This window comes from Fusarium sambucinum, chromosome III, assembly GCF_050947815.1.
Source record: "Fusarium sambucinum isolate potato_lamoka chromosome III, whole genome shotgun sequence".
In the NCBI taxonomy this organism is placed as follows: domain Eukaryota; kingdom Fungi; phylum Ascomycota; class Sordariomycetes; order Hypocreales; family Nectriaceae; genus Fusarium; species Fusarium sambucinum.
The window spans coordinates 5,782,674-5,794,928 of record NC_139292.1 but is presented as its reverse complement, the minus strand read 5'-3'; the positions used below and the strand labels follow the sequence as shown (position 1 = coordinate 5,794,928).

The 12,255-nt window shown below is 48.5% G+C and overlaps 2 protein-coding genes across 2 annotated transcripts; both read left to right on the top strand.

Annotated features, from left to right (window-relative positions):
- Nucleotides 1–350: 350 nt before the first annotated feature.
- On the top strand, nucleotides 351–3,452 carry FSST1_012090 (uncharacterized protein; the record flags this gene model as incomplete). Its single annotated transcript, XM_083235285.1, has 3 exons — nucleotides 351–660; nucleotides 766–2,878; nucleotides 2,930–3,452. 3 exons carry the CDS (start codon nucleotides 351–353, stop codon nucleotides 3,450–3,452), a joined length of 2,946 nt encoding a protein of 981 aa, XP_083081786.1.
- A 560-nt stretch (nucleotides 3,453–4,012) lies between these two features.
- FSST1_012089 (uncharacterized protein) lies at nucleotides 4,013–11,754 on the top strand (the record flags this gene model as incomplete). The annotated part of the gene is made up of 8 exons (XM_083235284.1): nucleotides 4,013–4,066; nucleotides 4,150–5,604; nucleotides 5,657–5,964; nucleotides 6,017–6,131; nucleotides 6,187–8,820; nucleotides 8,870–9,129; nucleotides 9,185–9,861; nucleotides 9,917–11,754. The coding sequence occupies 8 exons, from the start codon at nucleotides 4,013–4,015 to the stop codon at nucleotides 11,752–11,754; spliced, it is 7,341 nt and encodes a 2,446-aa protein (XP_083081785.1).
- Between the last annotated feature and the right edge of the window lie 501 nt (nucleotides 11,755–12,255).

Below are 12,255 nucleotides of genomic sequence, written 5' to 3'. Positions count from 1 at the left end.
TGCTTCCGTTACGACCCATAGATACTCCCCAACTAAGTGGAGTCGTGCGGCTAGTGCCTTTGTGCTGTGGAAGCCTACCCATCAAAGCATCATTTCGCGATCCGACAAATGTTAAAACTTCGATCTTTCACATCGTCGTTCTTTGTTTCTACTGGAAATTATTGCGCCAATTTCCTATTCGAAACCGATTGCACTACTCATTTTAGTCGTGGATAATCAAAAAATTGTTCAATACTTTTTTGTCTTCGCGTACAAGGTTTTGCGACCGTATCGTTTCTTTTGCCATTCGGCTTTTCGCGCGGTAGTTCGCGACAAATTCCTGACTTGACAGTTATCGTTTAATCGACAAGATGGGTATCCCAGCTGCTTTTCGATGGCTGTCATCCAGATATCCCAAGATTATATCGCCGGTGATCGAGGATCAGCCTCTTGCCATGGAAGATGGCTCTACGATTCCTGTTGACACCACTCGACCCAACCCGAACGGCGAAGAGTTTGATAACCTCTATCTCGACATGAATGGCATCGTCCATCCTTGTTCTCATCCTGAGGATCGGCCAGCCCCCAAAGACGAGGAGGAGATGATGATGGAGGTTTTCAGATATACTGATCGCGTTGTGAATATGGTGCGACCTAGAAAGATTCTCATGATTGCAGTTGGTAAGTTTATTGTTTGTTGCCTGTACCCGTACCCGTACCCGTACCCGTACCCTACAGCTGCTGCTCTCAAGAAGTCACCGCCTTGATACTTACTAACCGCCGCAGATGGTGTTGCGCCCAGAGCCAAAATGAATCAGCAACGGTCGCGACGATTTCGTTCTGCACAAGAAGCACAAGAGAAAGAGCAGGATAAACAAGAGCTCATAAAGATGTTGAAGCAACAGAATGGTGGTACCTTGACTGCTGAAAGCTTGGAAACTGTGACGAAGAAGGCTTTCGATTCGAACTCGATCACCCCCGGCACTCCTTTCATGGACATCCTAGCACTGAGTTTAAGATACTGGTGCCAGTACAAGCTCAACACAGACCCAGGTTGGGCCAAATTAAAGATCATTATTTCTGATGCCACGGTTCCTGGAGAGGGTGAGCACAAGATCATGAACTTTGTCCGCTCCCAAAGAGCATCCCCCGACCATGATCCGAACACTCGCCATGTCATCTACGGTTTGGATGCTGATCTTATCATGCTTGGACTTGCAACCCACGAGCCTCATTTCCGAGTCCTGCGCGAGGACGTATTTTTCCAAGATCAGAAGGCTCGTCTCTGCAAGCTCTGTGGCCAGAAGGGTCATGATGCTCAGAATTGCCGCGGCGAGGAAAAGAAGAAGGATGGCGAGCATGATGAGAAAGACAACGGGGTTGCTCTCAAACCTTTCATTTGGTTGCATGTCGCGGTATTGCGAGAGTATCTGGAGGTGGAGCTGGGAGTGCCCAACCTGCCCTTTCGTTTCGACTTGGAACGAGCTGTTGATGACTGGATCTTCATGTGTTGTTTCGTTGGCAACGATTTCCTACCTCACCTTCCGGCTCTTGAGATTAGAGAGCATGGAATTGACACTCTGACCAAGATTTGGAAAGACAATCTGCCAGTCATGGGTGGCTACGTTACCAAGGATGGCCACATTGATCTTGAAAGAGCTCAGGTCATCCTAGATGGTCTAGCGCAGCAAGAGGACGGTATCTTCAAACGACGAAAAGAACAAGAGGATCGACGTGAAGCCAACTTCAAGCGGAGAAAGCTTCAGAACGAGGGTAACGGTCGCGGAGGACGCCAGGGCGGCCCGAGTCATCTGAAAAAGATCAACGGCCACGAAAATCCTGCGAATGGTTTACCACTCCAGGCCATAGGAACATACCCTGGCCGACACGAACAGACACTCACCCACGATATGGTGGTGAATCGCAGCACTGCGCCGGATGCGAACGTTGCTAATAAGAGTGCTGCTAGTGTACTCAAAGCGCAGCTCCAATCGCAGAAGTCGCTTTCCAGCGCAAAACCCGAGAATCCTGAACAAGATTCTCCTTCAGCCCTTGGCAAGCGCAAAGCGTCAAGCATCGAAGAAGGAAACAACCCAGTAACTGACGTACCTAGTGCGGCTACCCCATCGACCTCGACTGAAGAGGGCCCTATCGATGATGTGCGCCTATGGGAGGACGGTTATGCTGACCGATATTATGAGAAGAAATTCCATAAAGATCCTAAGGACATCGAATTCCGTCATGGAGTGGCTCGAGCTTATGTTGAGGGACTCGCATGGGTCTTGTTGTACTACTTCCAAGGGTGCCCATCTTGGGAATGGTACTACCCATATCACTACGCACCATTCGCGGCTGATTTCAAAGACATTGCCAAGATGAACATTTCCTTCGAGAAGGGACGAGTATCCAAACCTTTCGAACAGTTGATGAGTGTATTGCCAGCTGCATCAAGACACGCTCTACCTGAAGTCTTTCATGATCTCATGCTCAATCCGGAAAGCGACATCATAGACTTTTATCCTGAGGACTTCGAAATCGACCTTAATGGAAAGAAAATGGCTTGGCAAGGAGTTGCATTGCTTCCATTTATCGAGATGCCGCGGCTTCTCGCAGCAGTCCAAGCCAAATACCCGGAACTTAGTGCAGCAGATTCTGCGCGCAATGAGATGGGCAGAGATGTGCTGATCTTTTCGGAAGGCCATGAGAGCCTGTACGATGAAGTCCTGACCAAATTCTACTCCAAGAAGCAAGGCGACTCCAAATTCAAGTTGAGCCCAAAGAAGAGTGACGGCTTGTCAGGCAAAGTAGAGAAGAAGGAGGGTTATGTTCCCCACAGCGAGTTGAAGTACCCCCTGGAACGGAATAGCATGCCCGATCTAGACTATGATCGATCAGTCAGGTATGTGCTTAGGTCCTTGCCGGTTCGTTATCATTTAGCTAACTGTAGTAGTGTGTATTACGATTTCCCTCAAGTATCGCAGACGCACAAGTCGATGCTCCTCCGTGGAGTGCAACTCCCAAAACCTGCCCTCACCCAGAATGATATACAGGACATGCGGAGTAGATCGAGTCGCGGCGGTAGGAATGGCGGCTTTGGCCGCGGCCATGATCGAGGTGGCTACAACGGACCTGGCATGTCGCGTGGTTCTCAATACAACCGACATCAGGGGGGATACGGCCGAGGTAACGGTCATTACCCTCCCGCGCCAGCCCCTCACGTTCCTCCACCACCAGGAGCCCCTGGATTCGGGATTGGAGTGCCACCACCGCCACCACCAAACAGCCATCACAGCCAGCCATATGACAACCGACACGGAGGCCCTCCAGGTTACAACCAATACAGGGGCCCTCCTCACCCAGCTAATGGCGCCCCTGGGTACCATGGCTATGGCAACACTTCCTACGAGAGAGGACGAGGCTCAGGAGGCTACAATTCCCGAGGCCGTTATCAAGACGGTCGGTCATATAGGTAGTTAGCATGATCTTGGCGACCGGATGTCGAGTACCATATAATGATCTTTCATTGTACTCCGGATAGTGGTTAGCCTAAAATAAAGGAGCTCAGATTTGGAAGGACCTGCTGCACCACAGAGAAATCGACAGGGCAACGTTTGACCTGGTCTCATCCGTCTTACCCATTGGGCGCTTTTCAGCGTGTCATCGAAAATGGCTGGCGTGTGACGGCTATAGTAACATTAAACATTTAAGCTTGTCATGATGAGGAGGACAAGGTTTCCGAAACCGAATAGTTAGAGGCGTTTAAAGTGAATTGAAGAAACATGCATATAATCTTGGTTTGGCTTTTATCACTGTGCATGAAACAACCAAGGCGCTCCTAGTTGTGTTTGTAATACATTCCATGTCACGGAAGTCTGAAAACGGTCAGCACTCCCTGCGATATACCAGACAACCGTGTGGGGACGGTTCGCGGGGTTTGGGACAACCTAGCACTAGCAAGCGACCCTTGAAGGACCCAGGACAACTTGCAACTTGATTCCTCCCAAACTTTCACACGCTCAATGCTGCCCCGAAGATGAATGGTGACGCAAGCCTCGTCGGCTGCCTTGTCGACAGGCTCGCTACCAGAGTAAGTTTGAAGATTTTGTCCGTGTGGCAGTTCCCATTCCCATTTGTAGCTTTGGTCGACTGATATCGGGCACCTATCGACAGCTCCCCCATCGAGCTGGTACAAGCGGCCAGACCTTACAACAAGACGATGTTCTCCAAGTCACCAGAGCCACTCTGGTTGAGCTCGGCAATACTTCGATTGCTAAAGTCATCGCATCACTCCTGGTCCTACTCGAGGATCTCGCGCGCCCATACACGACCGTCGCCGACCATCCAAGCCATATCCTAGCCTCTGAGCTTTATGTCGTCGCCGTTATTGCAGACTGCTGTTCTTCGCATTGGGCATCCCTTTCGCGAGACGGAGACATAAGTCCGAGCCCTTCACCTCCTCCGCTTGACGAAGTACTCGTCAGCCGCCTCTTCGACGCGTTCAAGCATCTTCTTGAACCGATTCCCGAGAATTGTATCCTCCCTGCCCAGACCCTTCTTGATCGAGTGTCGACGCGGAATGTCTCTGTCACTCGACCCGAAAGCTCGTCTGTATCTTCAGACGCGGAAAGCTCGCCCCCAAGTGACGAGAAGTTTGCAGAGACGTTGGTGGAAATGGATACACACATCAAGACAGTAACTGAATATGTCACAACATCTAGTTGGACTGCTGCTTTTGACTATCTTAGAAATGTCATATACTCCATACGAACTAGCATTGTCACTCAGCCTGGCGTGTCTGCACCAGGATCGTTCCAGGATGCTGAGAGAGCGGCACTTGTGGTTTTGCGCCTCCTGTCTTTCTTCTGGGTTGACGGCCCAAAGCTTGGTCAGGTCATACAAGAGATCTGCTCAAGCTTCTTGCACTTCCGAAAGCCATATCAGAATACTATTGCTGTAGTCTCGCCATTGTTGATTATGAGATGGTTGGACCGGTTCCCACGAGAGTTTGTGCAGCTTCATCAAGTACATAAGCGACTCGACGGAGGAGCAGATACCTTATTTGACATGGCACAGGCTGCGACCGATAATGGACGACGGAGGGGCCTTTTTTATCCGCTCCAAACCACATTGTTGTTTCTTCTGCCAGACGTTTTCGAAGTTGCAAGCAACATGCGTGAAGCAAAGAGCAGCAGTATGGCGAAGAAAGTTTCCTTCTTGGAGGGACTAAGAAAAGCCTCGCGGAACCGAAACGAACAAGCAGCGTATTGCCTTGTTTCTTTGCTCCGCGCTGCTAGGCATTTTGATGTGGAGAGCGATTCTGCATTAGTCAGTTATGCACTAGATGTACAGGATGAAGTTCGTGATGCTCTTTTCCGCCGCATCACCTCACCGGATTACGGACCGTTCGACCAAGATATGATGACTGCGGCCTTCGTGAGCTTAACACATCTCAATCTTGACACAAGTGTTAGTGGCTTCGTTGAGAGTTGCATCGCATCGAACGCCCCAACCAGCTTCAAGCTAGCTGCTGTTCAAGGATGTTCATATTTTGCTCAACAACCCTATGCTTTGAGGTATCATGAATTGTTTGATGTAGCAATACCATTTATGCGAACTCAATTAGAGGTATGCCGTTTGAATCGAAATCCGCAAAACTGGCCGTAGCTGACCGCCACAGACCGAGAACGACAAGAATGGAATAATGAACCGGCAGGGAAGCGAAAGAACAGAGCTTGTCTGCAGCATTCTTCAGTTTTTAGATGCATCTCCAGCTCGCTTGCTGGACGACTTGTCTGCCGACAGCTCAAATAATAGCTTCTTCAAGTCCTTCCTTCTATGTGTATTGTCCGAGAACACATCTATACGCAAGCTTGCCACTGGTGTAGCGAGCCGCCTCTTTCAGGGTCATCTTGAAGCTTACCGTCAATTTGATACCGGGCACCGTTTTGGTACAAAAGAGCTTCGTGATGACATCTGGAGCAGAAGGTAAGTCCTCTATGTTGCCCGAATACCAAGTCACCAACTCACGATGTGCAAGTTCCAAGGTTCTCCTTTCTTTATGCGAATCTGTAACCTACAAGAAGGATGACCAAAGCTTACGCGACCTTCAAGAATATCTAGAGGCGCGCTTGCTTATCCTCAAAAATATCCCGGTATGTGATCGTGAAGCATTTCCCATATTGGCTTCTTGCCGCTTACATGTGATAGGAATTGGCCAAAGTACCAGAAGATGCAGGAGATGTCATCAGCGCGACTTCAAAACTCGAGACAACTCTACTCATTTCGCTTTGTTCTGCGAGCATCACGACCTGTCAGCTGGTGACATCTTGCACAGGGCTGTTCCTCCAGGAGTGCTCGATCATCGACAAACATGTCGAGTCGGCGAAAACGTCGGCGCCCGTACTTAGGAATGCGGAAGTCTATCGTGAAATATCATCACCCGCGTTTCGATTCACTGGATTAGTCGCATTCCAAAAGCGCGTGAGAGGCCTACTTCGTCAGATGCAATTCCCAACAAGTGGCATCTTGAACGCGTGGGAAACGGCGTTCGATCGTTGGTTGTACCTTGCAAAAGACGTTTCAACGTCTACCCTTGATGTTGTGGATGGCAGAGCACTGGCCGAATGGCGAAATTATTCCGGATTCCTAGCTTCTTTGGGTGGTATTTGTACCGCTGATACAGCCATCATTCTGGAAGAACCAGCTCTTGGGGGCCTTAGATGGATCGATCGGGTTTCCTCTGAGCATTCTGAAGAGCCATTGCTGACGAGATATTTGAGACTCAGTATTCAGCTCTTAGCTTGTGCTAATGTGAGAGTTCGTGAAGCAATGCGAGATGTCCTTGCAAGTGAGGTCTCGCCAGCCCTTTATTACCCTTTATTCAGAGCCTTGGAGTCCGAATTGGAAGTATTGTTCACTGGTGCTCTGGCTCCCGTTGAAAAAGATCAGGATAGCGAAGTAGTGTTCGCTGAACAGGCAGCATCGCTACTACGTGCCTTGGTTGAAAGACTTGAAAGCCCTTCTGATTTAGGAGCTGCTTCATCAGTACACCTGGGGTCGCTTACACTGAATTTCGCAAAGTTCTTGGACGGTATCGCCGACACGCCCAACACCCTGAGAGTAAAGATTCGTGTGTGTCATCTCTGTGAAGTCGTGACCAAGCGAAAGGAACACCTGAACTTACGAGACGACGTCCGCATACGAAACCAGCTACTCGAATACATCTTTGGATGGATCGCACGCCCTCGCTCACCACAACATGGACCTAGCTCCAGGCAAGATGACACGGCTCGTGTTCAGAAAGACCTGGACAAGGCTTGCTTGAAATCATTAGCTGATCTAACGTTCCGCTTACCGTTGCAGCCCTCTGACAGTCATACAGATGCTGGCATGAGCGAGATGAAGTCGCAGATGTTTCATACATATTTCAATCGATTTCTATCCTTGCTTAATCACGAGCCATCGGAGTTGACCAGGTCCGACACCACGTTGAGCGTTACACTTCGCGAAGAGTCTGCATCAAACTCAGACCTGGCAATCACCATTTTGTCCAACTTACTCAGTGCCAATATTGACGTTGGTCTTAAGCATTCACTCAACATTGGATATCATGACAACGTTGAGATCCGCACTGCATTCGTCAAGGTCCTTTATAATATTCTTGTCCAAGGGACCGAGTTTAGTAACCTGACTGACTCGGCTGTGAGTGAGAAGTACGAAGAATTATTGGAACTCCTGACTAGTGATCTTTCTCTTGCTATTTCAATGGCGGTGGCCTGCCCAAGCACAGATGTTGACGAGCTAACCATATGTCTGCTCACCGTTTTTGAACAACGGGGGATGACATTTGAGCTACTAGAGGCTCTTATTAAGCAGGAGATAGCAGATACCGAGAACGAGGCAGAGATTTTGCGCCGAGGCTGCGTGGCGACCAAAATGTTGTCGGTTTACGCCAAATGGAAGGGCGCCGCATATATTCGAAATACCCTCCAAAAGGTTTTGGAACGGCTCATGTTGACTTCGAAGGATCTTGACCTAGAACTAGATCCTGCAAGAGTCAGCTCAACAGAAGAGCTCCAGAAGAACGCCCTACAGCTTCGTATAGTTGCCAAGGTCTTCATTGACGACATCTGTGCATCGTCCACCAGTATCCCACCGGCGTTCCGCAAAATCTGCTACATCATATCAAATGCAGTCATGCCAAGGTTCCCTGATGCCAAATATACTGCTGTAGGGGCCTTCGTTTTTCTCCGCTTCTTTTGTCCTGCAATTGTTGCCCCGGAGGTGGAAGGCCTTGTATCAACGACACCATCCAAAGAAATGCGACGTGGGCTGCTCCTCATTGCGAAGGTTATTCAGAACCTGGCCAACAATGTACTTTTTGGAGCCAAAGAGCCCTATATGTTCCCACTCAACGACTTCCTAACACAGAACATCTATCATGTCACCACCTTTCTTCGCGAGATTTCTGTGCCGCCTCAGCAGTTGGAGGCACATGGTACCATAGAGTCTTTCGACTTTGGGTCATGCGTAGCGCTTCATCGCTTCTTGTACGATCATTGGGATCATGTGAGGCAAACCCTCATATCGCGTGAAAGGAAGGACTACGGCAGAACATCAGGGGATGGTGTTCGAGGGCGTTCGCCAGCTCTAGAACCCCTGAGGAACCTGATAGCTAATCTTGGTCCGCCACCACTTGCTGTCTCCTGGAACAGGCCCCAAGTCTCCTCCAATAGCCCGCCATTGTATTCGAGGTTCCAGAACTTTATGCTTCGAAACGCTTTTCGAAGTACTGAATCCTTCTTAACCGCGCGAGCTGTGTACGATGGAGGCGAGAGCAAGGTGAGCCTCCACTTGACGACCAATATTTACACAAGCTGACAGGGTACAGGATGGTTTGTCCATCATTTGTGTTATTCTTCGTCATATTGAGACGGAGAGCATTGACTACGACACCTTGTTATACTGTTACCTCAAGATTGCGAGTAGACTATGGCACCGGCCTTTCGGGATTTTGATCGACGCAACCTGTTACAATGGGCGCAATGAGCCTCAGGACGATTTGTTTAAAAAGCTCGAGCTACTCACACCATCGGAACTATCACAGAATCTTACGCGCATCTACGTCTACAACATGAACAGTGCATTCAAGTAAGTCGACTCCCTCCATAGGACCTCTTCGGTTGAAGACTAATACTCGTGGCAGGCGGTGCTTCCGACGTTTACTAAGGGTATGCACCAAGAATGAGAATGGTGTTTTCAACCCCAAAAACGTGGAGTACCACTTAATAGGGAGTTTGCAGGATTTGCAGGCACACTTCCACCTTAGCCAGCTTCATCTGCCGAAGGAGACAATCAGTGTAGTGACTGACACCCGTTACGTCTTTCAGCCTATCACACGACTTTCAAAGTCCAAGGGCAAAATCGAAGTAATCATCAAGGTGGGTAGCCAGTTTGTCCAGGTCACGACAACGAAAAAACAAGAGATCTTTGCGGGATTTCGTCTGGGCACTACCGTGAACGATATCTTTCGCTTGGGTGAAGTTGATGAAGCCCCAACATCCATACAAACCGAAGATGACTCAGCTTTTGGGCTGCGGGCAGACAATGGGAAGATTGTGATGTACTTTACCAGCCCCAAGAAGACCGACGTACTCCAAACAATCCGAGGCGCCAAGGCCAAGCACGGCAAGGATAACAGAACCCACAAATCTGTCGAACGCCTCATCCGACCACAAGACGTTCCAGGCACTCTTTTGAACCTTTCCTTGGCAAATCTTTCTAGCCATGACCATATCTTGAGGCTGTCGTCTTATAATTTGCTGGGGGCGCTCTGTAGGGCTTTCAAATTCAGCTCAGCCTCAAGAATCATTTGCACCAAAGGTCAGTCACTTGATTGTTTGACGAATCGTTTGCTTTTGTACTAACCACCGTGTAGATGTGTCTGTTCCTTTGGACCCGAATCGCTTTGTAGTTGATATCAGCAATGAACTGGCACTGAGTGAGCCCCAATTGACGTCAGACTTTCTGACTGAGTTCTTTGTCGGATGGGAGAGTTTCCCTGATGAACAGAAGCCGCTCAGTCTAGCTTATATGGCCCCTTGGCTGCCTGGGCTGCGAACAAACATCCTGACAAACGAGCTAGATGGCGAAAAGGGTAGAGAAAGGGTTGCGATTCTGTTCCGAAAGCTCATCGACGTTACCGTCCAAGATCATGCGCTCACATTTGCTTTGGAGCAGTCAGTCTGGCCAAAGATTGTTCAAGATGAAATTCTGCTCGAGGTTTTCATGGATGAACTTCTCAAGTCGGCCATGACTTACAGCGTTCATGACGATTCTCTGGAGGTTATTTCGTCGATTGTTGTTGGTATCGGAACCGTCACACTGCGAGGCAAAATTCTGTCGAGGCTTCGTAAAGCCCTCAACAGGTCATCGCTGCGCCCCACCAAGTATTTGCCAGACAACGCGGTATGGGCTGAGATCTGCACCTTGCTCCGATTCTGCCTTGCCTTGTCATTCGATAATGGCGTGCAGTCCCAACTTTTTCTACCTGAAATATTTCACATTGTGACAATGCTAGCGAATACTGGTGCCCAAGAAGTTCGCTTGCTTGTCTACCGCCTGCTAGTGAATTCGGTCCACGCCGTATGCACGTCTTTCAATCTGGATGATGCTCGATCGGGTAAACTCAGAGCAAGTCTTGACTTTCTTTGCGATCCGCGCAGTGACATTTTTGCAGCACCGCCTACCTTTCCGCGCGACGGCGCGTCAGTATCGACCTCCCAGGAAGCCGGTCCCGCACTAACAGCCACAGAGAACCTCGCATCTTGTCTTTTTGAGATTTGTTCTATTGCCGCACCAACGATTGATCTTGCTAATACATGGCGGTCAAGATGGATGAGCCTTGTGGCCAGCACAGCCTTTCAGAACAATCCTGCTATTCAGCCACGAGCGTTTGCCGTGATGGGCTGCTTGGCTCGTGAAGAGGTTGACGATGACTTGCTTTACCAAGTATTGGTGGCTTTGCGCAATAGCGTCAACCGGTTTGGCGACGATCACAATAGCGAAATGCTTGTATCTATTGTCACTTCGCTTTCAAAAATGATGGCCAAACTCCCATCTGCATCTAGGTACGGCCTCCAACTATTTTGGCTCGCCATGTCGCTGGTACGACTAGTTCCTGCAAGTCTTTTCAACTGTACTGCTCAATTCCTCGAGGCGGTTCTAGCGAATATTAGCACTGGGGAAGAGTTCCAGGGAGATAACATGGCATCACTACTTCTCCAAGGGAGGGCTCCACTGGACGACGCCGCCTTGCCATTGGAAGAGATATACGGCATTCACTTCGAACAGGACACTTTTCACCTCGCTGTGTGTGCATGCTTAGCACGCGGCTTGACGGATACCATGACGAGGCAGACTACTATGAGAGTTTTGTCTTCATTCTTGAAAATGACCTGCGATGTGGAGGGAAGGGAAAAGCCAGAGGTCACACAAACCTCACCTTACTTATCCCTTCTAGTAGCGCGTGCTATAGGCAATCACGAAATAAAAGACACCCTTTGGTCAGCTGGGATTAACGCAGACGATATCGGATTACTCAACGGAATGCGCAAGCCACCACAACTTGAGGCGATGTCCGATAACGCGTTATTGTTGATTACCTCCATCGAACTCATCGACTTCCAATACGTGGAAGACACTGTGCAGACACGGAGCTTAGACTGGCTTAACATTCTTGCGAAAGAACGGCCATTTGTGGTAGAGCACCTGTAAGTCAACACAATACACGAGTTTCAATTAACGACACTGACTTTTATACAAGCTGTGGCGCTATCCGATCGCTACTAGATGACACCTTACTTCATAGCCAGAACTCAACCACATTAAGAGCCGCACACACCTTGCTACGTGCGCTATCATCAACTCCGCAGTTTTCAAGAGCTGCTGACACTACTACCACGCTCACTAAGGCTCTTGACTCTTTAGGCTTTAGTGGCCTATGGCGGTCATGTTCTTTTAGTTCAATGGAGGATGTTAACTGTAATTATCTTGAGTTAACTGAGCATTTAATAGAGGTATGTATAAAGACAGTATAGTTTTATATATTATAATTAACTAATAAATTACTAGTTAATAATTATTTAATATATATAGTTATAATTATTAAATAAATTATATATAATTAAATTAAAATATTATTTAAAAATATAAATTAATTAAATATAAAGCTTTTTTAATTAATTAATTATTATTTACTTTCTTTTTTAAGTTTAA